The sequence below is a fragment of the Ursus maritimus genome, unplaced genomic scaffold (genome assembly GCF_017311325.1).
Source record: "Ursus maritimus isolate PB19 unplaced genomic scaffold, ASM1731132v1 scaffold_14, whole genome shotgun sequence".
NCBI classification, from domain to species: domain Eukaryota; kingdom Metazoa; phylum Chordata; class Mammalia; order Carnivora; family Ursidae; genus Ursus; species Ursus maritimus.
In genome coordinates this window covers 43,669,785-43,697,052 of record NW_024423786.1, presented here as the reverse complement: position 1 = coordinate 43,697,052, position 27,268 = coordinate 43,669,785, and the positions used below count along the sequence as shown (strand labels likewise).

At 48.5% G+C, this 27,268-nt stretch overlaps 1 protein-coding gene across 7 annotated transcripts in view; it reads right to left on the bottom strand.

Annotated features, from left to right (window-relative positions):
* The window catches only part of SUGP2 (SURP and G-patch domain containing 2), a 34,911-nt gene that overhangs the window by 7,539 nt on the left and 104 nt on the right, over positions 1–27,268 (bottom strand). For 2 of the 7 annotated variants that reach the window (XR_005834578.1, XM_040628966.1), the window contains exons 2-7: positions 25,464–25,595; positions 19,773–21,347; positions 16,221–16,341; positions 6,806–7,293; positions 5,641–5,752; positions 1,050–1,570 (exon numbers count right to left, since the gene is read on the bottom strand). Coding sequence is in view for 6 of the 7 variants with exons in the window: in XM_040628966.1 (XP_040484900.1) it covers positions 1,050–1,570; positions 5,641–5,752; positions 6,806–7,293; positions 16,221–16,341; positions 19,773–21,347; positions 25,464–25,584 (2,938 nt within the window). In the remaining variant the exon portion in view is untranslated. Of the gene's footprint in view, positions 1–1,049; positions 1,571–5,640; positions 5,753–6,805; positions 7,294–16,220; positions 16,342–19,772; positions 21,348–25,463; positions 25,596–26,020; positions 26,156–26,930; positions 26,999–27,268 lie in introns of those variants that run through there. The other 5 variants (XM_040628969.1, XM_040628968.1, XM_040628967.1 and 2 more) reach the window with 5 other exon arrangements.

The window sequence follows — 27,268 nt, the reverse complement described above, 5'->3', positions numbered from 1 at the left end:
CCTGCAGGAAGGTATGGCGGCACGAAGCACAGCCCAGGCCTGGCTTTGTGGAGACACCTGGAGTGGTGGGGGACACGAGGAATAACCTGGGCCATGGCTGGTCCATCAAAAGGCTGCACATGATGCCATTCTGCCTACTGATAGTCTAGAAAAGGCAGAACCACGAGGCCAGAAAATGGGGAGGGGACCTCAGAGAGAGACAGGCATTTCCGGAGAAAGGCTCCAGCTCCACCGCACTGGAGGAGTTCATGCCTGTTTACAATTGCCAAAACTCCTCAAACTGTCCCCTTAAAAGGGACGCGTGTTACTGCTGTTAAACGGCACTTTAAGAACCTTAACCCTCCCCACAGAAGAGCAGGAGATGACCTTCCATGGCCCAGGCAGCAGAGCACAGAGCTCCCACTAACCACTGCCCAAGACCAGCCCCACCTGTGTCCTCCTTCCTCATCATCGCTAAGCAGGCATCACTGCCCTAGGCCTTCCAGGGGCTCAGAAGGCTGGGTACTCCCCAGGGTCACGGGCAGGAAACAGCCGAGATGACCAAGGCCCGTGCCCTTCACAGCCAGGGCTCCTCCACTGGACTGTGAGCAGTAACAGAAACACCACGCATATATGCTGCTAATACACCCTGCTGACTGACCCGGCAGCGCGTGCTCAGGCCACCGACCTTGCACCAGCTGGCAACGTGAGCTCCGCAGGAACACTGGGAGTGGTATGCAAAACCACCACAATTATTTTAGGTTAAAGACACAAGACCAAAGAACCTCATGTTCTGTTGGCCCTGGAGGGATTTAGGGGAGGTAACATGCAGGTTGGCAGGTGTCATCAGAGGTGGGAAGGGTGACAGGGAGGCGGGAAGGGTGACAGGGACCGGCCGGTCATCTTGTGGCTAAGCCTGGGCTAAGGGCCAGTGAATTCTTCCACACAGTCAGGTGATATGACCTAGTCTCTACAACTTTTCCTGGTCTACAACCGAGCAGCACGCTTCCTCCTTAGGTGCTAAACAGAAGCCCATGCTAGGGAAGCCACGATGATGGCCTAGCACTCACCTTTGGGCTCCTGGATGAGACACAGCCTCTTGGGAGCTGGAATCATGCCGACCTTCAAGGACTTGCTGCTGACCCTCTTCCGGGGGAAGCAGGCCCCCGAGGCAGCCTGTGACAGGGCAGGTGCACTGGCCGGGCCATCTTCAGCCGCCTCGCTCGGGAGGCCATCGGTGGGGGGGCTGCCCTCAGAGCCCTCAGACTTGGCAGCCCCTCCCGCTGACCTGGAGGCCCCTCTAGGAGTGGAGGCCTCTTCGCACCCCTCCTCATCCTCCTCGTCCTCCTCCTCGTCCTCCTCATCCTCCTCAGGCATCACCTCTGGGCTTTCCAGCTCAGCCTCGTGCTGAGGGAGCTCATCTTCGAACTCTCCTTCCCCTTCCATGGGATCAAGGGGGCTTTCCTGAGAATCAGCGCTCTCACCGGCGTGGAGGTTCGGGGGAGAAGATGTAAAACAAATTGACGGGCATAGTTCAAATACTTTCTTTCGGTAGAATCTGAAGGCTGAACTATTTTGGTCATGGAGAAACCTGGGGCAAGGATGAAAGACACCGGTTAATCAGAGTCCTCTGAACGTTCATACTTACTCAGTTGTCCAGAAGAGATCTGACAGAGCTGCCGTGGGATCGAGGAACGAATAACCCGACCTCTCCCTACCAGCTGTGCTTGATGGCGCAGCTTCACAGCGGGACGGGGGCGGGTGGGGGCAGCAGCAATTTAACAAAGGAGCCGGAACGTAAGGGGCCTCGCTGCTTTCAGGGGAGGGAGGTGGAGGAGCAAGGTGTGCAGGAATGACCAAGGAATGTGCTGGAAAAAGCTCCAACACTGCAGCCAAGGATCCAACCTGGCGCTCTCCTCATCCCCTTCTAGTCTGTTGCCAGCCACTCTGGGACTCCCGTGCACTCACTGTGACTGCCAGGTACGGGGCAGAGGAAGGCGCGTCACTTCCGCCCTTCATTCTACAGTGAGGCCGAGTTAACGCAGTGGCAATACCGCCTCTCTGAACCTCAGAGTCCTACAGCCACCTTGACTCAGCACTGTGGCTGGTGTGAGAAACTGAAATCATGCACGAAGACACAAAATACACTTGGAACCAAGGAAAGAAGTCCTTGTTCTTGGCTAGAACAACTCAACCTCATAACGATGTCAATTCTTCCCTAATTAAAATATTAACACATAAACCTATCTCAAGAAATGCATCATTTTTTTCTGGATTTGAACATGATTCTAGCTTTCATGGAGTAAGTAAATATGTAAGGGTATCCGGGAGAACGCTGAACAAAATCAGTGAAGGGTTCTGGCCTTACCAGGTATTTATTACAAGGTGTATGAAGCCTCTATAGTTACAATAGTGCGGTACCAGTCCTTGGGACACACGGACAGAAACACCAAGACAAAGGCCAGAAACACTGGTATCTGATGAAGTCAGGTGTAGAGATTGCTTAAAACAAAAACAAAAACAAAAACCACCACACACAACAAAACACAAAAAACAAACAAAAAACCGATTTATTTAAGTAATCTCTACACCCAATGTGGGGCTTGAACTCATAACCCCAAGATCAAGAGTTGCATGCCCTTCCGACTGAGCTGGTCAGGCACCCCAAAAATAAAAATCTTTATAAAAAAAACTGAGAAAGAAAAACTCCAAAAAACCCAATAGAAAAAAGGGCAAAGATTAAGAACCTGAGCCCTCCAAAAGACAGCTACAGAATGAGAAAACAAGTCAGAGACCAGGAGAAAATATCTGCAAATCATACATCTGATAAAGGACTCCTACAAAGAAGGCATAACGAACCCTCAAAATTGATTAGTAAGTAAAGAAACGACCAAATCAAAAGATCCAAATGGACACTGAAGTATGGAAAGCAGCCAAGTACACCTGAAGACACGGCACCGTTAGTCCTTGGAGAAACGAGAACCACAGTGCAACAGCGCCTCCCTGCCCTGGGAGGCTACCGTGAGACAGCTGCCGCAGGCAAAGCCAGTGCTGGCGAGGACGGGGAGGAACCGGAACTCTCCTCCAGGCTGCTAAAAATGCGAAATGGTGCTACCACTTAGAAAGGCAGCTGGGCAGTTTCTTCAAGAGTTAACCCTGGACCCACCACGGAGCCAGCCCTTCCTCTCCTTGGTATTTACTGGAAAGAAATAAAGACCTTCTACGCAACTGCTCACGGCAGCTTTATCTATAATCGTCCCAGACTGAAAGCATCTCAATGCCATCCACAGGTGACGGGGAAACAACTGGCCCAGCCACACAGTGGGATACACTCAGCAGCAAAGAGGAATGAACTGAGGATACATGCACCAAACACAGATGAATCCGAGTAACTGTGCTGAGTAAAGGGCTCAGACAAAAAGCAAGAACAAGCGCATTTACACAAAATTCTAAAAAATGCAAACTATTTACAACAAAGCTTTTTAAAAGGACAAACCTTTTTTTAAGAGACAAAGGAACAGTTCACAGGAAAATAAAAGATACTTAAGTTTATGAAAAGATACTCAATTTGACTCACTAAAAAATATGGAAACTAAAATCTCACGGCGGAAACGAGAAATTTCTCATGAATCCTACTGGCTCTAAGGCATGCCAAAAGGTGAGGGGTGGGGACAGGGACCCTGGACACTTCTTTGGGAATGGCCCTCAGGGAGCGGAATTTCCGTTATCTAACAAAATTACATTTGCAATGACCTTGGACCCCACAGTCCCCCTCTGGAAGATACATGAAGATTCTCTCCACAAAATTGTTCGTGAGGCTACTGATGGGGCTGTAAGAACAACGTGAATGCCGATGTGACCCTGGTGTGGTTGCACGTGGAGAACAATAGTGGACAAGAGAACGAGAGGACAGGTGGGACAGGCACAGGCAACTTCTGGATAGGTTGTGAAGCGAAAAAAGCAAGGTGCAAATGACATACAGCAAGTTGCATGTAAGAAAAAAGGTGGAAATGGTAGAATAACAAAGGGGGAAATGCACACACCCACTAGAAGTGAAAGAAATGGTTTCCTGTTGATGAGTGGAGGGGATTCCCACTCAGAGACTTCTCTGAGTTTACCTTTTTAAATTTTTACTTTAGAACCATGCAAATGTTGAACTTATTTTTAAAATTAAATTAAAAAGGATAGAAAAAAATAGCCCTAAAATTGAATCTCTGGAGAAACAAATGAACCTGACTATATGTCAAATCGATGACATAACCACACACAAAAACGGAATTAACTCAAACAACTACTGAGCACGTTAGAGGTATAATTTTTCTAAAGAAAAGAAACACAAAGTCACCTCGACCTTTATTAAATACGTGTGCTGTTGGATGCAGTCATTCTCAAACTACCCTATGAGCCCTGGGCTGGGGGACAGAGTGAATCACTCCACCTAATGTGGCTGCACAATGGGGGACTCTGTGTGGGGAGGAAAGGGACAGCACCTTCTAAGGAACATTGCTCAAAAAGGCTGTCAGAAACGGTGACGAATAATCCCAAACCACGGCAGTGCCAGGTGCCCAGGATAATGCAGAATTCTCATTTGGGGAACAAAAAAACAACAAAAAACCCATAACCGATGACATGCTCCCGACTGCCCTTAGCGGAGCTGTCCTCTTCACCAGGTCTAGCCCAACTCTGAGGCGTGCTAGGCCCAGCTGGCCCCAAGGTCACCAGGCCTGTAAAAGGCAGAACTGGGCTGAGCCCTCAAGAAGCCATCAGTGCTCCACAAGGCTGGCCTGGGTCTCACAGGAAGCAGAAGGCACGCCCAGTGTACAGCCTACTTACTCCAGGTCCCCAACAAGCTGGAAGAGCGCGCTGGGTCCCTACTGGCTGCCAGAAATGCTCTCAGAGACGTGTAGTTTTCAACCATAGTCTTGATTAGACTAAGGCCTGGCTCTCCAGCATGGTAGAAGCAGGGCAAGGGTCCACAGTTCCCAGTCAACGGGAGGATACAATTCACACAGCATGGAAACCCCACCTGGGTTAAGGCTCGGGACCACGAACACGGGGCTCCCAAGGAGTCTCCCCCTGAAGGAGGTTCACCCTCGACCCACAGGGCGGAACAGGCTCCTGGTTCTGTCACCTGCAGGCTGTGTGGCGTTGAGTGGCCACCCCATCTGAGGAATGGCAAGGGTAACGGCACCCCCTCCTGGCAAAAGGATGCCAGGCCACCGTTACCTGGAAGTGCTTGCATCTTGCAGCTGGGCCAGGACCCATCCATCACTGCCCAGAGCACTGGTGTGACCAGGGACAGTGCCCTGCCCTCCTCCTCCCCCTACCCCACACCACTCGACCTCTGCACGGGTTCTGGGGAACCTATTAGCCTCTCTACCTGGGTGCCCTCTCTCTTGCCCTGGTCAAAGCCCACGTGACCTTCAAACACAGCTTAAACTTCCCTCCAAGGGAGGTTTTTTCTGATGCCCCAGATGAGGGTAGCACCGCCCAACCCCCTAAGCGGACGCTCCTCCCTCACAGCCCTGAGCTTGGCAGAAGTGAAGCCATGACTTCTCGGGTGCCTCCTGGGGCAGAAGTGTGTCTGCCGGGCCATCCCTTGGCCTCTCAGAACACTCGTGGGGTAAACACTCAAATTCAAAGGGCACGACGGCTACATACCACAAGTCAGGGTTGTCGGTGCTGTTTTCTATGCTGAACTGTTCAATCTCTGGTCCCACCTGAGCAACAAATCTGGCCAGTTTCTCTGCAGTCTCCATGGTCTTCGTGTCAACTACAAAACAAAGCGACTGTCACATGTCAGTTCTGAGCTGCTGCTTCTAATTTCAACTTTGGGGGGGGTGGTTATGGAGCCTAATTATAAAGACAGCCCCTCGTGTCCCCTCAACTGCATCCTTGCCCTTCGCCATGGGACTCCGCAGCTCCGTCCAGCAGAGGTAGATTCTCTTCTCTCCCCCCAAAACTGGGGCTGGCCCTGGGACTCTGCTGACAGAAGGTGGCATCAGCGTGGAACCTGGGCTTCAGAGGCCTTGAGCACCTCCGCTACCCTCCTGGAGGCCCAAACCTGACAATCAGGTGAACAAATCTGCGCTGGTTGCTAGGGGCGATAAGCATGTGGCCCAGACATCCCTGTTACCTCAGCCAATGGCCCCACACAACCAGCTGCCGCCTACAAACAGACGTGTGGGCCCAGCCCAGTTCAGCAGCCTCGGAGCACCGGATACCCCATTTGAAGCCACAGTTTAGAATAGCTCGTTACAGAGCAATAGCTGGAGAATGTAGCAGTTGTGTAGATTTTTTTCCCCTCTACATTCCCACCTAGTGCTAAGTGGAAGTACTGGTCAGGGGCAGGCTTGTTACAGAGAAAAAGTAACGGCCAAGAGAAACAGAAGAAACTGCAGGTCAGCTAACCCTGAGGAAGGAAACCGAGACCTTGGGAAAGAAGGAGCAGAAGACACGAGGGCAGCCCTACGGAAGGTAAAGAGGGGCAAGAAGAGAGTGAGAAATGGATCAAGGCACTCAAAGCCCGAAGCATGCACCCACAGCACAACCGGGTGGCCAGCAGGAGGACCTTGCAAGGGAGCACGGTGAGTCAGCTCTACCCTCCAGACGGAGGAAGACCTACAGAACTCAAGGGCCAGCCCCTCTAGGAAACAAGAGGAGAGTGCCTCCATGTGCATCTGTCCTGGCCAGGTCCCAGTTGCTTCTGCCTGCTGCACAGACCGCTCAGACCACCCAGGTCTCCCACCCCCGACCCTGAGAGACGCCTGGAGATTGGAGAGTCGAGGCTGGGGCCCAGGAGAGGGGGATGGGAGTGAGCACCCACCGTCAGCAGATGGGCAGGGAGAGGAGGTTTGAGGGGCTTCAGAGACTTCCACTCCTGCTGGCTTGGGGGATGGGCCCGAGGCTTCTGGGCTGGGGTCCCCAGGAGAGGGTCCGGCTGGGTCAGGTGGGCAGTCCTTGGCAGTATCATTTCCATCTGGCTGGGACAGCTTTCCCTGCAATGAACCTGGAACCTGCCGGCCATGGTGTTTCAGCCTGGTGCCCGAGGAGAGGAGGGTCTGGGTCCCAGTGGTTGCTCTCCTCACCTTCCAGCCCCGGAGCCCTTGGGTGCGGAGCAGCCCCCGCCGCCGGCCTGGGAGGAGCCTCTTCTTGAGGCTCCGGATCGCCCGAGCATACAGCATGGCCCGGACCGCACACTCGGCCGCTGTCGGCTTTTGATCCGCTCCCGGCAAGGTGTGGCTCATCCGTTGCACTTCTGCCAGCTTCAGTTTGTAGTATTTGTACTCCAGACTGCTGTCATCAGACAAGAACCTGTATGACAAAACATGCGCAGAAGGACCTCGGTTAGACCACCACCACGTACCAAATCGTTGCTACAATCACACTGCTGCACACCCATTCTAAGCGGCAGCCCCCTGCCGTCTGAGAGGCTCTGCTCCACCGACAACGCAGGTCCCCGTCCTGCCCAGAGTAACTGCAGGGCCACGGGAGCTCTGATCCAGCACTGGTCGGTTCCTCCTTGGGTTTCACCATCCCCAGCGATGAAGGTGCTCACAACTCCTGGTAGCCTCGCAACACAGTCACTCTGGAGCCAGAGAGACACTGCCACTCTGTCGCATGTGGATGCCATTTTTGGGAGGTGACACCCTTCAAAGGGCTCAGTGAGGCTGGGTACTCAGAGACCCTTGCTTCAACTGCACCAAGGAGGTAAGAGCGCCGTGGCTGCGAAGTCATGTGCCAGGGTCATGAGGAGAACAGTACAGAGGCACCGGGGTGGCTCAGTCAGTTAACTGTCTGCCTTTGGCTTGGGTCCTGATCCCGGGGTCCTGGAATCGAGCCCCACATCGGGCTCTCTGCTCAGCTGGGAGGCTGCGTCTCCCTCTCCCTCTGCCTGCTGCTCCCCCTGCCTTGTGCACACTCCGCAATAAAATCTTAAAAAAAAAAAAAAAAAAAGAACAGTACAGGACAGAGAAGGAGGTTGAGTCCCAAGTACTGACATATAAAAGACATCCAGGATGTGGGCAGAGAAGACAGCAAGCTGCAGAAGAACACCAACATCGATACGGACCACACGAATCTTTGTGTACACAGATCCACGTGCATTTGCTTTTCTCACATAGGTCGAAAGAATATAAAGCAAACTTAATTAGCTCTGGGGAATGGACAGCAAGGGGCATGGAGGGGAACTTATACACTCTTTACTTTGTTTTCACTTCGTTAGCACCATCTTTCATCTCTATTAATCCTACCCTTCTAGGGCTGGACTTTTCTTGCCATTTCCTTCTGGCCTCATGTGGTGAATGGTGACATTCACTCCATTTCTTTCTTTTCTTTCTTCTTTCTTTCTTTCTCTTCTTTCTATCTCTTTTCTTTCTCTCTTCCATTCGTTCTTTCTTAGGTTGATTTTATTTATTTATTTGAGACACAGTGAGAGAGAGCATGAGCGGGAGGTGGGGGAGGGAGAGGGAGAAGGGAGCCTGAGCAGGGAGCCTGATGTGGGGCTCGGCTCGATTCCAGGACCCTGAGATCATGACCTGAGCCGAAGGCAGACGCTTAACTGACTGAGCCACCAGGCGCCCTGACATTCACTCTGTCTCTGACAAATGTGTCCCATGTTGCACTTTCCTCTACGTATGACCGCAGCTGCATTCGGTGTGCAGAGCGCCCCCTGCCTTCTGAAGAGTTTCTGATGTCAGCTGTCATTCCCCTACACTCAAAAGTTATTTAGAAACAAGTTTTATTTTGGTTGTTGCTACTTTTGACTTTTATGCATTGTGTAATGTGGCCCATGTGACTTTCCTTTCCTGGGATGTGCTGAGAGTTTCTCTGTGACCTCACGCATAACAGGAGTTCGTGAATGTTCAATTTTAGTTTGTGTTCAAGAAGAATGAATACTGTTTGGTGGGTAGGGCAACATTTCAGGTGGCCTTCAGACTGCTTGACATTAGGAGGCCACTTACTAGGTGAGATTCCCGATCACCAATAACAGAAACCCCCTGGATGCCAGCTGGCTGCATGAAGCAGGGTGCTGGTAGCGCTGTGCGACATGGACAGTCCCTGGTGGGCAGCGCCATTTGAAGCTCTCGCTGCTGCTATCTGCACAGTTAAGGTCCAGCTGGTTCTGAGGAAACAGGCTGCAGGCCGGCTCCATCGCGGCCCCACACACTCTGCTGGGCCAACAGCAGCATCCTGCTAGATGGCACCCTCACAAGCAAGGGTTCCCACATAAAGGAACACTGACTGAGACGGTCTGGTTTTCCTGGTAAATGCAGCCCTAGCAAGGGTACTCCTCACCCAGGGCAGAAAGCAGAGTCAGCACCCAGGGGACCCAGAGCCCCAGGATACAAGCCCCTTTCCCCTGGACAGTTCTGATGCCAAGTGCAGTCTGAGGATGTCAGTCACAAATCCACCTCCCCAAGTTCTAGGGGAACATAACATTAAGAGCACAGAACATTCCCAAGCCAGCCTGCTGGGTTCAAATCCCAGCATAGCTACTTATCAGCCATGAGATTTACTGAACTTTTCTATGTCTCAGTTCCTCTATCTGTAAGAGGGATAGATAATAATAATAAACTACTTCACGTTTTTGTGAGGCTTGAGTTACACACTTTTCATTGTAAGAAAAATGCTTTAAATACTGTGTGACATTCATAAACTGCTCAACAAACATTAGCACATCATCTTTACCTATTTATGCCCGTTCACTGTGTTCTAAATATTCTCTTACTTGGATGACATCTCCCTGTTTCAGAGAATTATATTCAAGTCTCCTGCCATGATATAGATAGATCAATTCCTCTTATTATTTCTAAGTGTTGCTTATTTATTTACACAGCTCTAAACTATATAGTTCAGGCATCAAGATTCCCAACTACTGGGGTGCCTGGGTGGCTCAGTCAGCTAAGCGTCTGACTCTTGGTTTCGGCTCAGGTCTTGGTCTCAGGGTTGTTGAGTTCAAGACCTGCGTTGGGCTCCACACTAGGCGTGGACACTGCTACTTAAAAGAAAAAAAAAGAGGGGCGCCTGGGTGGCGGTCGTTAAGCGTCTGCCTTTGGCTCAGGGCGTGATCCCTGTGTTCTGGGATCGAGCCCCACATCAGGCTCCTCCACTGGAAGCCTGCTTCTTCCTCTCCCACTCCCCCTGCTTGTGTTCCTTCTCTCGCTGGCTGTCTCTCTCTGTCAAATTAATAAATAAAATCTTAAAAAAAAAAAGAAAAAGAAAAAAGAAAGAAGATTCCCAACTGTTGTAGCTACCTGATGACTGTCCCTGGTCGGTAGCCTATTTTGCCTCCTTTTGTGTTTTTCTCTGGTTTGTCTGAAATGACCTTTACATACCTCCTTTATTTTTGATAGCATCTGCTTGGTTTGTCATTTTCCGTTTTTCCCCCACTCTCTGTGTTTTACTTATCTCTGACAGGAAGCAATAGCTGGTACTTTTAAACCCAAGTCCCTGGTAAAGGTGGTGCCATTGTACTCTTGTTTCCTATTTGGCCTCCTTTTTTATTTTTTTCCCTTTTTTTTTTTTTTTTAAAGGTTTTATTTATTTATTTGACAGAGATAGAGACAGCCAGCGAGAGAGGGAACACAAGCAGGGGGAGTGGGAGAGGAAGAAGCAGGTTCCTAGCGGAGGAGCCCGATGTGGGGCTCGATCCCATAACGCCAGGATCACGCCCTGAGCCGAAGGCAGACGCTTAACCGCTGTGCCACCCAGGCGCCCCTATTTTTTTCCCTTTCTTGCTTTTCATTGGGATGAATACATTTTCTTTTTGGCTTCACCCTCTACAATAGTGTGGAAGTTATAAATCCCATTTCTTTGTCTTCACTGGCTAATCAATATACACTTAAACTATTATTTTCTATGTTCAGAACTAGTCACTAGCTATATCCTTTTTTTTTGGGGGGGTCAGAGGGAGACCGGGAGAGAGAGAGCGCACAAGCAAGGGGAGCAGCAGGCAGAGGGAGAGGCAGGCTCCCCGCTGAGCAAGGAGCCTGAAGCGGGACTTGATCCCAGGACCCTGGGATCATGACCTGAGCCGAAGGCAGATGCTCTAACTGACTGAGCCACGCAGGCGTCCTTATATCCTCACTTGTTCAGCAAGACGAGAACCTTAGTACCCACCTCTTTCCTGCTACTCACCACCTTACATATCTAGATTATCCAGGGTTTTAGGGTCCGTTCCCTCCCCTCACACCCCCCCCCCCAAGCATCAATTATTAAGATCTTATATTTGCTCTGAGGCCCTTGGACAATCCTGCTGGGGCGAGCCAAGAGGGATTCGTGCCCACCTGCTTTTTCCCGAGTCTGTAAACATGTGAACATGGGGGGCTGTCCCTGGAGAGCATGGTCCAGCAAGGGTCAGGGCCATCCCACTCCGAAGGGACAACTCAGAAGATTCTTTCACCTCTGCATCTTGTACCCTTGGGACCATTCTACGGACCTGCTGCTTTGCACTCTCTCTCATAGAGAACGTAGAAAGCCTTGCCAACTGGTACTCCAAATAAGGAAAGTTGCAGTGGGTGTCTGCACTACTGTTATTTTAGCGCATTGGAAGGGGCAGGCCGCCTCAGTGACAGGCAATAGCCAGTTCTGTTCACAAGGCCCGGCTGTGAACAAAGCAGTGTTTGCTCCTCCTTATGGGGAGGTGGAAATCTCACATCTATGCTGTACCTTGAAGGGCGGAGATAATGCAAAGCCTTCTTACATATATACTAAGGTCTGAACTTTTCATTTAACTAATAAAAGAACCTAACACAGCACAGAGCCTAGCAAGAAGGTGGTCTTCTGATGAGCAACTGAGAGGAGAGTGAGCTAAATCCTCACTTACCTTCATAGGGTATCAACAGTGATGACTGAAATGGATAGATCAAGAGCAACATAGGCTTATCATCAAGAGATAACCGTTAAAAGTAGCTTAAAATACCAAAAGAGACTGACTCCAAGGAGTAGAACTGGCATGGAAACTGGTTAAAGAGGAAACATTTTGCTTTTCTTAACTCAACTGGTATTTTTGATAAACTACATACATGTACTCCTTTAAGAATGCTAATGTACAGGGGCGCCTGGGTGGCACAGCGGTTAGGCGTCTGCCTTTGGCTCAGGGCGTGATCCCGGCGTTATGGGATCGAGCCCCACATCAGGCTCCTCCACTGTGAGCCTGCTTCTTTCTCTCCCACTCCCCCTGCTTGTGTTCCCTCTCTCACTGGCTGTCTCTATCTCTGTCAAATAAATAAATAAAATCTTTAAAAAAAAAAATTCTAATGTACAGGGACGCCTGGGTGGCTCAGTTGATTAAGCATCTGCCTTCGGCTAAGATAATGATTCCAGAGTCCTGGGATCGAGTCCTGTATCGGGCTCCATGCTCACCCGGAAGCCCACTTCTCCCTCTGCCTGCTGCTCCCCCAGCTTGTGCTCTGACAAATAAATAAATAAAATCTTAAAAAAAAAAAAAGAATTGTAATGTATACACCAAAGCCCTAAGCTTACTAGTTTCTTATCATTCTTTCTTGGCACCACATCTCCTCTGATAGTCGCTGGTAATTCCTTCTGAAGGAGTTTTCAGGGAGTCAAGTCTGAGTCCAGCTCCCTAATCTGTTCTTCGACTGGGTCTATTCTATCAGCCAACCACTGAGACTTTTATTTCAACAATCAGACTTTTTGTTTCCAAGATCTTTAACAGGTTCTCTTCAAAAACAAAAAGCTCCTGCTTTGTGGATACACCACCTAAGACTGTTAACTACACACACAGATTTTTTGACTAATTCTTTTTCTTATAGTAACTCCGTCTTCTCAGGTGTCGGCTCTATTTGTTGAGTTTGGTGACTCTCCTTCATGTTGTTGATTTTCCTCAAATATTTTATTTCTAATTCAATGCTTATTTCTGATTTTGTACTCCACCTCCCAAATATACAACTCTGGTTCTGTCTGTTACCACTGGCCATCAGTGATCATGAGCCTGGTGGGGCATGATGCAGAGGTGCATGTCCCCAGTCTTCTCGGGGTCCCCTCTCCTTCCAGCCCAATCACCTGGAAATTGCCCCTGGGCCTTCCAAGTCTGGAGAGTACCTGACCCAAGAGGGTTTGGTCTCTGCTTTCACCTGTCAATCTGAGGCTATCTAGCTTCCCTCCTTCAGCATGCACACTGACGGAGAGTAAGAGACTAGATTAGAATCTCAGCTGTCTTACTAGCTTTACACTCTTAGGTAAGACGCCTCTTTGAGCCTCAAGCTTCCTATCTGTAAAATAAGGACGACAACATACCTGCCTCACAAGGTTTATGAGGATTCAGTCAGCTAGTGCTTAAATCAGAAAAGTGCCAAGAATAGTACAGAATAGCAGAGAAAGCAAAAGCGTTTGATAATAAAGTTTTCAATAAATTATGGTGGAACAATTTGCTTATTGGGCTGTTTTTTTTTTTTTTTTTAACTTTTAGTTATATGCCCACCTCATTCTAAACATGAAAATAATCCAAGTGAGTCTGAGAATTCTGTAAAAATAAAGCCTTACAAGCTCCAGCCCTCGCCCCTGGTAAATCATGCTGGTTAGGACCAAAACTCTAGTACTGTTACATGGAAATTTATGCCTTTCAAGCATTTTTAGCAATTACGACAGCAAGAATACTGAGTCCAGTATGGGTACAATACTGATTACGCAAGACCTGAATAGACACTTAAAAAGAACTACAACTAGACGTACTATGAGGAAACATACAACCGTTGTTAATTAACAAAGGAATACGAGGTAAAACATCACACTATGAAATTATCTTTAAGTCAAAACACAGGTGAGGGGGCGCCTGGGTGGCTCAGTCGTTAAGCGTCTGCCTTTGGTTCAGGGCGTGATCCCAGAGTCTTGGGATCGAGCCCCTTGTCGGGCTCCCTGCTCCACTGGGAGCCTGCTTCTTCCTCTCCCACTCCCCCTGCTTGTGTTCCCTGTCTCGCTGGCTGTTTCTCTGTCAAATAAATAAATAAAATCTTAAAAAAAACAAAAAAACCCACAGGTGAGGGCACGGCATGCTTACAGAGGGGCAGCAGGTGTCAACTGGGACAGATAACCCATGGAAAGTAACCTGATAATAAAGATCGATGGCTTCCACCAGGGGCAACTCCCGCCCCCAGTGGGCAGCGTCTGGGATGGAGGACTCTACGGGCATCCAGAGTAAGAGGGAAGGCCAAGGATGCTGCTAAATATCCTGCAAAGCCCAGGACAGTCCCCACCAGAGGATTATCCAGTCTCAAAGGTCAATCATGCTGCAGCTGAGAAAAAGCGACAGAGAAAAAGCGACAGAGATCAAAAGCGACAGCTGAGAAAAAGCGACAGGGGTCTAAAGTTAACTTTCTCTTTAACCCAGCAATTTCACTCCTGGATATTACCCTAATCGACTGCCAGAAATGTAGACAGAAATAAAGGGAAAACATTGTTCATCATAACGGTATTTACAATGGGGAAAAATTGGAAAGACTCTAAGAACTCATCGATGGGCAATGTTTGAGTATCTTAGGGTACCTGTGTACAATGGAAGAGCGTGCAACCACTGTTAACAGGGACAGTGATGTTAGGTTTGAAACACAGGACACACTGAGAGGGAGAAGTGGTGGAGCTCTAAGTGATAGTATCTTTATCTTATTACTTTTTTCTATTTTTGCAAAAGACACATGCCACTTTTATGATGTAAAAAAAAATTAGGGGCGCCTGGGTGTCTCAGCTGGTTGAGTATCTGACTCTTGGTTTTGGCTCAGGTCATGATCTTGGGGTCCTGGGATTGAGCCCTGCGTTGAGCCCTGCGCTCAGTGCAGAATCTGCTGGAAATTGTCTCCTTCTCCCTTTACTCCTCCCCTGCTCACATGCTCTCTCTCAAATAAATAAAATCTTTAAAAATAAATAAATAAATAAATAAATGCATACATATTTTTACAAGAAGTTAGAGTATGAACATTTTCCACTTGCAGCAATCTACAGATAATCTTAAACACACAAAAAACCAGGATGCACTAAGCCATTCACTGAAGCAGTTTGAAACAGTATACAATCGAAATCATTCTGAAAGTCTAACCAGAGAGGGATGGCTAATTAAACTCTGGCCACCTCCTTTATGGACTAATAAACACAGCTCTCTGAAAATGTTTATGAAAAATAAGGAATATAAACATTTTCCTGTTATCTAAAATAAGCAGGAAAAATAAATACATAAACCCCAAAAGAGCAGGATATATTATATCATAATAAAATCACAGCTACGTTGGGGCGCCTGGGTGGCACAGCGGTTAAGCATCTGCCTTCGGTTCAGGGTGTGATCCCGGCGTTATGGGTTCGAGCCCCACATCAGGCTCCTCCGCTATAAGCCTGCTTCTTCCTCTCCCACTCCCCCTGCTTGTGTTCCCTCTCTCGCTGGCTGTCTCTATCTCTGCCAAATAAATAAATAAAATCTTTAAAAAAAAAAAAATCACAGCTACGTTAAACAAAACCCCAAATAGCCCATAGTGAGCAGAAAAGACTGCAAGCAAACAAGCAAAACTGTCAGTAGATGTTGATGGGCACACGGGGAGGGCTTCCCCCTACTTTCTGTTGTTCTTGACTTCCTCTAGTAAGTGCTGTATTTATGCTGAAAACTTTATTTTTTAAGATTTTATTTATTTGACAGAGAGAGAGAGAGGAAGAGGGGGAGGGAGAAGGGGGGAGAGGAAGAGAGAGAGAGAGAGCGCAAGAGCGCACAAGCAGGGGGAGTAGCAGAGGGAGAGGGAGAAGCAGACTCCCACTGAGCAGGGAGCGCAATGTGGGCTCGATCCCAGAACCCTGGGATCACGACCCGAGCCAAAGGCAGATGTTTAACCAAATGAGCCACACAGGCACTCTTGAAAACTTTAAAAAGTTGTTCCATCCACGTGAAGAGGCACTAAAGCAAAAGAAGAGAGTTTAACAAACAGGAGCAGTAAGTCACGAACAACTGCTGTGACACATCCCTTATCTTCATGTGCTTTTTGCATGCACCCCTCACCTCATCCTTAAGCCAGCACAGAGGCCTGAGGGGCCCCCGGCCCGGACAAGAGAAAGCCACATGGCAGGGCAGCAGCAGGGTTGGGGCTTGAATATAGGTGAACCCGACCCTCTCTCACACTCTTCCCACTGGCTAGTACCACTCCTCAAAATAGATACCTCGCCCTCTGCGTTGGACACCATCAAAACACAAATTTTGCCATGTGTTCTATGGAAGGGATTCGGAGGGCCAACATTTAAAGACCTACCAGTAAGCAGGGTCCTCCTTGAGAAGAGCTCTCTCTTTGGGAGACAGGCTGCCTCCGACAACACGAGTGACTAGCTGGTCGATGGTATCCACCACCTTGTGATCTGCTCGCTGGGGGACCGCTGGAACACACAAAAGGGCTCTTCTGAGAAACACACGGGAATACACAGGGCCTGGGACAACCAGGACAGAGTCAGAGGCTTAGGATGGAACCTAAAGCAGGTACCGGTGACCAAAATCCTCGTTCAAGAGAAATCAGCATTGAAAAGAGGAGAGCAGCATGGTATTCTAAAAACCGATACCCAAAATATTCTCCCAAAACACAGAACAGCACAGCCACTAGAAGAGAAAGTCACAAGCTTACAATGACTGTACAGAGCAACGCATGCATATATTCCACAGAAGGAATTGATATGTAGCAATTCTATTCTGCTTGTCAGGTATCGCTTAACTGGAATGCTCACATGAAGGGAAAAACATAAAGCTATATAAAATGTGACTAGGTATAAAATACATTAAAAAAAGATATCTAGGTTATGATTCCCAATATGGAGGAGGAAAGAAAAGATACATAAATATAGACACATAGAAAAAAAAGAAAGAACTATACCAGAATGTTAATAGATATTATCTATGGGTAGATTTACCAGAGACTTCATTTTCTTTGTGCTTTTCTATAAAAAATAAATACGCATGTTTTATTTTTATTTATTTATTTTTTTTTAAAGGTTTTATTTATTTATTCGACAGAGATAGAGACAGCCAGCGAGAGAGGGAACACAAGCAGGGGGAGTGGGAGAGGAAGAAGCAGGCTCACAGCGGAGGAGCCCGATGTGGGGCTCGACCCCATAATGCCGGGATCACGCCCTGAGCCGAAGGCAGACGCCCAACCGCTGCGCCACCCAGGCGCCCCAATACGCATGTTTTATAATCAGAAAACATATGTACAAATTTGCAAGGAAAAATTCCCTAATCAAAAATAGTCAGTGGCCCTAAGATAGGTGTTCACAGAATATATTTGCTGAATATATGAAAAGAAGAACATTTCTTAAAGTGTAAATTCCTTCCATATGAGGTGTGTGTTTTTTGGTTTTGGGTTTGTTTTTGTTTTTTTTTAAAGTAGGGTCCAGGCCCAGTGTGGAGCCCAACAGGGGGTTTGAACTCAGGACCCTGAGAACAAGACCTCAGCTGAGATAAAAAGTCAGATGTTTAACTGACTGAGCCACCCAGGTGCCCCTCCTTAATGAGTTTCAATTTACAACGCTACTGGCAACACAGAAGAACATCTGGCCCTCAATTAATAAGATTGTTTCCTTTTCTGATATTTGCTAGTTTTAATTACACAGAATGGTCTGTTTTAGTCATTCGATAAAAACCACTCCTGAACTGGAGAGGTTTTCCAGTTTGTTCTGGGAGTAACTGCACCATCCTGTCCTTGCTTATGTCTGAATTGCAGCTTTGAGCTTATTTTAAACATCAGAGTGAGCTCTTTACACCGGCTAAATGGATTCTTCAATTGTCATGCCGCGGTAACTATTTCCCCTCTGAAACTGCTTCTTTTCCTTTCCTTTTTTGTTATCGGCCTCATCTTACAGAACTGCTAGTTTTACACTTTACCAAAGAATAAAAGGTTCAAAGCCAGAAGCTTTGAAAAACAATGCAATTTGTGGATCACTGCAACTACCTCTCAAGAAGATAACCATAAGCAAGTGTCCCAGCTTTGGCCCCACAGTCCTCCTGCCCTGACCATATTCTATAGAGGGGAACTTAAAAATAAAAAATAACAATAGTTGGGGCGCCTGGGTAGCTCAGTTGGTTAAGCGACTGCCTTCGGCTCAGGTCATGATCCCCGAATCCCAGGATCAAGTCCGGCATCAGGCTCCCTGCTCAGTGGGGAGTTTGCTTGTCCCTCTCCTCCCCCCTCATGTGCTCTCTCTCTCTCTGTCACTCCCTCTCTCAAATAAATAAATAAAATCTTTTAAAAAAAATAACAATAGTAGTAATCAAAACATTCAACTGAAGATGCCATCTCCACAATTCTAACAGCAAGGGAAGCAGTGGCAGGGCAGTACCCATGAGACATGGGCGCTGGTGCCATCTACCTGCTGTCCAGACAGCCCAGGCTTGCAGATGTCAACCACAAGGGAACCCGGCTCTGCTCAGCCTCAGAGGCCTCTAGTAAAAGGCAGCATGAGTCCCACATCAAGGGAAGGGTGAGGTAATTTATGTTAGGTCAGTATCATGATGCAGCAAATACCGTAGAAACACAGAAAAAGGCCTTTGATGATCCTGTAAAAGAATAGACTGTAGTATTTTCAGTACAGCAAGACTGTTGCTGCGGGTGCACCTGCGTAGCAACAAAACTGGAAAATAGTGGGGGGCAACTTTAAGTTAATGGGTGTTTTTTTCCTCCTTCAAAGTTCTTCAGTATCATCATTACACCGACTTTCCACTCCCTCATTATGAGGGGTATGGGGAGGAGGGGTCCTGCTTCAGCCCTGAGCCCACTTCTGGAAGGCTCCCTCTCCAGGAGTAGGTGTGGCTGCCCATCCATGATGGTACCTACCCAGCGCCTGAGATTATCAGGGCTCCATAAGGGTGTCGAGGAGTAAAGAGATTCAGGGACGAACAAGGTTTTCCCACTTGGCTGGGGCAATGGAAGCTGAAAGGAGGTGGGGGGGGGGGAGTGCTTTCTTGCTGGTCACATGGGCTACCACATATGCTCATGACCTCTGGGATGTCTGGGCTAGGAGAGCATTCATCCTAGGTGCTAAGAGGGAGAGAGAAGGGACAGACACCAAACAACCAAATGTTTATATTACTTTTTTTTTTTTAATATATATATTACGTCTTTCTTGGCCCTTCTGGAACCTCCCCAAAGCTGACTCGTTAACTGCAGGTTACCAGATATATCTAACTGATCTATCAACTTTAGCCATTCTAGAAAAGTGAGTGAGTAGAAAGTGTTTCTACTACCTGGGCTGACATGGCTAATCTCTTGCTGGTCCCTCAACAGAGCTCAAACATGGTCTCCCGGACTCCCCTGGGCTAGGTTCTCTCTCATCCGCTTAATCCTGGCACAGGAGGAGCTGGCTTTTGTGACTTCTGTCCCTTAGGAGCCTGGGGACTCCCCAGAGCCAGTGCCCAATGTTTACTTTCCCCTCTACTAATACCTTGGGTGGGGGGGAATGCTGTAACAAGGGCTTCTTAACCTTGGCTGCAGGATAGTACAAACCACCCAGAAAGCACAAGCAGAATTGTGTACAAATATGTGTGCATTTTTCCTGGCAAGGGCCACAGCTTTTGATCAGATTCCCAAAGGAGTCTGTGACCCAGAAATGTCTAAGGACTTCTGTGGTAGACAGAAGATTCCTAAAATATGCTTACAGAATGAATGCACACTGGCCAGTATGAGTTTTCTACTAAAACTCTGATATTTCCAGTTGGCTAAAAAACTTCTGTGCGAAAATCTCAAAGAAAATAAGAGACATTACAAGAAAACATGAAAAACAAACTAATCACAACAAATAGGAACTTTCGGTGCTTTCCTTACCATCACTCAGACCACTCGGAGTCTTGGCCTGAATTTCGGGTTTGGTGGGAGGAACCATTTTCTCCTCCTCTTGGGTTGGCTCGGGTTCGGCTTTCTTGACTTGGAGTGGACACCCACTGCTGACCAGCCAGGCCTTCAGGTGATCGATGTATTCCCTCCCAAACAGAGTCGAGTCCTCGAAATTTGGAAATGCGGCAGGAGAGGGAGCTATATCTTGGAGGCCCACCGCTTCTAAGATTTTCTCCTGCCGGAAAGAAGAAGCCAAGGAGAAAGTCTGTCCCAAAAGGGCTAAAGATTTCCGGCAGAGAGAATTGGTGGTCTCCAGGGCAACGGCCAAGTCCAGGGGGTTACTGAGGGTCTTCATCTTGACGCTCAGCTCGTAGGCATTGCATGCCATGAGCAGGGGTGTGACACTCTTCAGGAGCCGGTCTTGAAGCCTCATTATATACTTGTCAAAGGGCTTTATGATTTCAAAAAAGCAATTTTTGGTCTTCACAGCACCTTTGTCTAAAAGCATGTTTAAAAACTCATTATCAACTCTGGGTGTTTTCAAAGCAGAGTGCTTTAAAAATTTGATAGTAAAAAAGCAAAAATCTCTGTGCTCTGGTTTTAAGGAGCATTTGAATGAAGCGAGCATTTTAGCACAGGTTTCGGTTTCAAGTTCAAAGAGAGTCTGGAAAAGCTGGGAAAATTTAACATCATCTTTTATGGTGTGGAATCCTGCCCATTTGATTATTTCTATCCCAAATCTTGAAAAAACATCAGACTTATCCATGAGGTCAAAGCTCATCTTTCTTCTGGGGAGCCGAATATCCTTCAGATTAAGCCCCAAAGGGATCTGAGTGGGAAACTGGATATCTTCTGTCCCTGGGTTTGTCCCCAGGGTCACATCAGGACTTGAGGTGGTTTTCTGGATTTGGTTGGTGCCCTGAGTTTTGGGAGTAATACGATTTACAATGGGTACTTTCTTCGTGCTCACACTTCTTAGTGTGACAAGTTTCCCGACTCCCCCTTTAGTTGGGAGCAGGCCCTGAGTCTCTCCCTTTCCTAAAAGGGCCCCTTCCTGGTCAACGATGTTTAGACCTCGGCCTCTGCCCTGGACTTGGGCACTGCCCCTAAGCACAGAGTCTGCCTCCCCTGGACGGTCCACGTCGTTCTCAATCAGCCTGGAGGAACCAAAGTCCCCCAGTAGTGCAGAAGGACCAAAATTATACTCCTGTGACCAAGGGGATTCTTGAGAAACGGGGTGGGCAAAGTCTTGTTCCCAAGAGCCACGGAGTGCAAATTTCCAGTCCTGAGAACGGAAATGTCCCAATTTCCGGTGGCCAAAAACCTGGTCTCGGGAATCAGGGTGGGAAAATTCCAGATCCCGGCTACACTCTTTGCGAAAGTAGTTGTCTTCACTTACAGAAGGATTGCTTGATCTGAAGGAAGGTCCTGGAAATACATCACCTCTCAGGCTTTCTCTTCCAGTGTCTCGAGCGTGGGCTACAGAACCAGCCAGAGTGTATCTGCTGTCACTAGGAATGTCATCATACATATCTGCTCTGGCTCTTGGGACTGTCCTCAGAAGATCTGAAATAAACGATCCAAAGAGGAACACAAAGGTAATTTAGACCAGAGGTTGCAAAATTACAGTCCACATACCACGAGCCAGCAGGGGTCCTTTATTTGCCAGAATGCATTTTAGAAATTTGTATTTGTTTCTAACATTTAAAATGTGTGTGGCTTTACTTAAAAATCTGGTTTTACAACCTATAAAAACAGAAGACCTACAAGCACTGGGCCTGCATGTGCCTGGATGCTAGTCCACAGAGGCTGGGCAGTAGTGCCCCTCACTCATTTGGCCTTCCTGTCCAGGCTCTGCAGGTATCTGTTTTATAAGCCCTTTTTTAGACTCAGGGAAGGGTGTCTGGTCCCCAAATAACCTGGACTTCTTTACTACAACTGGAACACTTGTATATTTCTACTTCTACCACACAGTAGACAGTTTCTCTGGAGGCTGCCTGCCCTCCCTGCCTCTGAGGAGAAAGTGTTAGATCACAGTGCCACGAAGGCAGGAGGCATGCCTGACACTATACCCACCACAGCCAACCACAGCTGAGCATCTGACCCAAAAGTGGCAGAGAAGCTCCCTTCGAAGGTCCACTGAGCCAACCAATCCTCTGAAAAAACAGAGAAACTAAAACAGATAAGGGAGAACAGAAGCTAAACAAGCCACAGCAAGAGAGGCCACAATGAAAATGAAATAGTATATGTAGAAATGAGAAAAATTGGAACCTAAATTTTCATTTGCTTATTCACACATAAAGAACCTTTGTAAGAAGCCAGGAACATGGGAATAGCGGGCCTCAGGGAGACTCTGCAGAGCAGCTTTCTAACTTTCTAGCTTATGAATGAGAATATTACCTAGTCAAGAAGTCAAATAAAAGGAAGAGAGATGCCAGGAAGTAGTAACGGGCCAAGAGACCACAAGAAGCTAAAGCTTTGTATAAACCCAAATTTATTTGTTCAAAAAGTACTTACTGAGCAATTACTGTGTGTGGGCACTGTTCTGGACAGCAGAGTGATATACAGGGAAAGGAGAGAACAAAATCCCTATTCCCCTGGATTTATCAGTTGAGGGAGCCAAACAATAAACAAAAATCCATCACATGTAAGAAAGTGCCGATAAGAACTATCAAGCAGGCAGGAACACGAAGAGGGAGAGCCATGTTCAGACAGGCTGCTGTCTGTCTGCCCAAGGTGGGCTGCTCCGACAACAATGTCTGCGCCGCAGAGGCCTGGTTTAAGGGGCCAGACCACGCAGTTATGGGGGAGGCCTTCCAGGCAGAGGAAGCATCAGGACAAAGCCCTGAGGTAAGACTAGCAGGGAACAAGTATAGCTAGAATGGAACAGAGGAACACGGCGCAAAGAGGTAAGAAGGTGACTCCTAAACTCTACTGCACACTGGAGAACTTGGGGATCCCCAGGGATCTTGATTTAATTACTTGGTATGGCGTGTGGCCTGGGCATTAGGGTTTTTAAAGCGTCCCCATGGAGTGACTAGGTGTCTCAGTCGGTTGAGCATTAGACTCTTGATTTTGGCTCATGATCTCAGGTTGATGGGACTGAGCTCCACGTCGGGCTCCATGCTCAGTGTGGAGTCTGCCTGCCCCTCCCCATGCACGTTCGAGTGTTCTCTAGCTCGCTAAAATAAGTAAAATCTTAAAGGGTCTCCAGATGATGCTAACAAGTAGCAAAGTTAGGGAATCATTATGTGAACAGAATGGGATAACAGATCAAGCCAGGCCCTCAATGGGACTCTACAGTTTACTCTGAACAAGATGGAAAGCCATTAAGGGTTTGGAGCCAAGGGGTGACCTCACTGGCTTTTGTGTAGGGAATTCACCACCAGGTACAAGAGCAGATATGGATGTTCCAGCAAAAAGTCCACTGGGATAATCCGCGTATTGACGGCTATTGATGGCACGGTTAGGGCAGCAGTGTTAGGAAGAGTGGTGGATGGAGTCTGCTACAAAAGGATTTTCAGATGCCTTGTAAAGCAATAGACTAGAACAGAGTGAAAGGCCAGTCAACAGACCATGCAGCTAGCTCTGTGACAAAATGGTGGTTCTGGAACCATCTAGCATCCTGCTGGTTTCCTAGTACAGCTCCCGCCTGTCATCTTTCTTGAGGAAACTAAGATACACATTGATGTTTGAGTCTCTAGATAAAAATAAAACAAGGTTTAAATCTCCAGATTTGGGGTGCCTTGGTGGCTCAGATGGTTAAGCATCTGCCTTCGGCTCAGGTCATGATCCCAGGGTCCTGGGATCGAGCCACGCATCAAGACTCCCTGCTCCGTGGGGAGCCTGCTTTTCTCCCTCTCCTTCTATTGCTCCCCCTGCTTGTGCTCTCTCACTCTGTCAAATAAATAAAATCTTAAAATAAAATCTCCACATTTATACGTATGTGTATACATGTATAAACATATACACATAAATGTGTATAGACATAAACAATATGTTAAGTATTTAGGATTACGTAAACCTATCATAGACGAACTGAAGTACTCACAAAACACCACAGATATGGTTACCTCTGAGGAGTAAGGAAGCAGCTAAAGACTTTTACATTATACTCCTAACTACTACTTTTTTTTTTTTTAAGATTTTATTTGACAGGGGGCGCCTGGGTGGCACAGCGGTTAAGCGTCTGCCTTCGGCTCAGGGCGTGATCCCGGCGTTATGTGATCGAGCCCCACATCAGGCTCCTCCGCTAAGAGCCTGCTTCTTCCTCTCCCACGCCTCCTGCCTGTGTTCCCTCTCTCGCTGGCTGTCTCTATCTCTGTCGAATAAAGAAATAAAATCTTTAAAAAAAAAAAAAAGATTTTATTTGACAGAGACAGACAGAGCATGCGCACGCACGCACAGAAGCAGGGGGAGCAGCAGAGGGAGAGGGAGAAGCAGGCTCTCCGCTTAGCTGGAAGCCCGATGTGAAGTTCGATCCCAGGAGCCTGGGGTCATGACCTGAGCCGAAGGCAGAGGCTTAACCAACTGAGCCACTCAGGTGCCCTATACTCTTAACTACTTCTTAATTCTTCCACCCCTTGTAACAGGAATGTTTTTATATAAAAACACTCAAGCATTTTTAAAAATTGTCTGAAGACAGTTTCCAGGCTTCAGTTTCTCCACATCCAAAGTACACAAGTTATCCCTGCCCCAAGCACTTAAGACTCACTCGATCAACACTGAGGAAGTTTCCTCACTGGAAACTGGCTCAGGGGCTGGTCCAGGGAGCCCCACAGGCCTGTAGGAGGCCTGGAAGAGTCTGGCCCACCTCAGAAAAGGGTGTGCTCAGTGCCCTTCCCTGGAGCCCAGAGCACTCAAATCAACCTCAAAGCCTGCAGTTGTTTCCTGGAGAAAGGCGTGTGCAAGCTGGGTCTTAGGGCCTGAGAGACTTAACCAGGCTGAGGGATTCAAAGCACAAACAGGCAGCACAGTGTCACTGAAACATGAGCCCCAAAAGCAAGGAGATGAGGGCTGGGAGCCTTGTGTGCAATGGCGAGGGACCTCTCTGTCATCCTGCAAACTATGTGTGCACCATTTTTGATTCTGCTGGCATGACATTTCAAAACTTTCCAAGGGGAATGTTTTCAGGCAAGGCCTACACCTGGCAACTTCCCATTACCTCGTCTTGTACACACCACTATTACCTATTACCTGGTTGCTCCTGCACTTGTCTGAGGATGTAACCCCGAAATGGGGAGCCCCAAGAGTCCAAGCAGGGCCTTGGCCCAGCAAGGCTGGCATTAATAGATTCATCGGGGAGGGCCGATTTGAGGGGAATGGAGCCAGAAACTGAGAGACCGTTCAGGAGATTACTGCAATAATCCAGGCGAGAACTAGTAAGAGCTCAAATCTGGCCAGCAGTGGTGGGGATGGAGCCAGGAGATTGATTCAAGAACCCTTCTTTAGGTGGGGGAGGGTGCCTGGGGCGGAGAAGCTTCAGATAATGACAATACCCACTTCTGCATAATGATTTGACAGGTAGACCAAGAGATAACTTTATCTTCCCTTAACAAATAAGGAAGGTAGGATCGAAGGAGTTGAATAGTTTGCCCAAGGCTTTGATATCCTCCTGTCCTGACTCTAAAAGAATGCCCAACAACTACCCTCCCCCCAAAGAAACCAAGCACTTTAATTCACCTTGTGCTTTAAACTGAAGAGCTTCACCTACGGCCTCACCACTGGGGTCCATGTGATATCGGTTAGCTTTTTCTTGCAATACAGCATCAAAAGTCTCCTGTGCAATTCGCCTAGCTGCCATGTTTCTCTGACCTGTAGTGAGAGGGGGAAAAAAAGACACTAAGAATGACAACTAACGCTCACACAGCCTGCTCAATTTCACCTAATCCTCTAAGTAATGAGACAGTCATCTATAATTCAACATGGTGCTTCAGAGGCAGGCCGAATTATTTTAAGGGGGCTTCTGCCTTCAGGGAGCTCACAGGTGTGTTGGTTAGAAGGAGCAAAACAAGCATGGTGATCTTAAACAATCTATCTTGCTTTTCTGAGCCCATTTCCTCAGAATCCCTATCTGTTGGGGTTTACTGGAGAACTGCAATGAAGCAACAGACACAACTGAACATAACAGTGTTGGAGGGGGGAGCATAACCCTCGCAAATGGTGGTCAGGAGAGATGCAATCTTTCCCATTTCTATTTTTCTATTTCACAGGCACACAAAGAGGCTCTGAGAACTGACCTGCCCTCTGAGAACAGCCTCTCAACGAGTGGAGAAATCCCTGGCTAGTGACAGAGCTTGCTCTGTACCAGGTCCTCTTGTAGGAAAGGGACTCTCACAATCTCTTTACTTCTTCCAACAACCCAGGGAAAAGAGGGTCCTGTTATGAATGATATTATACAGAAGAAGAGAAAGACTCAGGCTAAGTGACCCACCCAAGGTCAGACAGCCCAGACTGGAACCTGGAAAACAGGGCACTGGGAGTGGGGACAAAGCCCTGAAGACGGACTAGAAAAAGACTGAGAAGCAACGCTGAGGAACCCAGTGACGGTGTCCTTAAGCAAAATATCCCTTCCATCTTGGAACCTCCAATCTCAAGACCCAAACCTGCCCTTCCCTCGAGCCATTTCTTATAACCATCACCCCCTTTTCTCATCCTTAAGCCCTTTTCCTGCGGCGCCCCTTGTTCTCTGCTATCGAAGGACAGGGTCTCCCAGTCAGGCGGCTCCGGATCAAATCGAGGGACCGAACCTTTTTGCGCCTCCGTTTCCCCATCCATGGAATGGGCAGCTAACGGTGGGGGCTGCCGTGGGGACTGAACCAGGTAAAAAATGGTAGAGCCTAACACAGCGGTCGGCCGCAGTAATCCCCCTACGAACGGAGACGCTCCGGGCTCGGGTGAAATGAATGAACGAATGAACCCTTTCGGGCGTGGCCCGCCTCCTACCGGCCTCGGAGAACGAAGAAAAGAGAACGTCGGGCCTGGGAGGCCGAATACCGCCCCCCAGGCCAACCCGGCGGGGACGCGGCCGACGCGCAGCCCGAAGGTCGAGCTCGCGGCGTCATCGCGGAAACCCGGGGTCCCCGGAGCCGAACCCGAGCCTCCCACCCCGGGGCCCGCCCACCGACGACGCCGGGGCCCAGGCCTCACCCTGAACCCACCGCGCGCGGAGCCGCCCCCGCCGCCGCTTCAGGTTCCTCACCCGCCGCCGCCGCCGCCGCCGCCGCCGCCGCCGCGCGAGGCGGAGACATGCAAATGAGCCAACGGTCTCCGCAGCGCCGCGCCGCGCAGGCGCAAGCCGCCGCCGAGCCCTGGTGCGCAGGCGCAGGCGGCCGCCGCCAAGTCCCCTTGCGCAGGCGCGTTGCTCGCTTCTCAGGACAGACCCTCCCGAGGCGAAAGATTAATTTGTTGAGGGCTGCGGCAACGGGGAGCGGCCGGGAAGAGGCGGCAAAGACGTCGCCGGTCCACACCTGTTGGCTTTCTTGGAT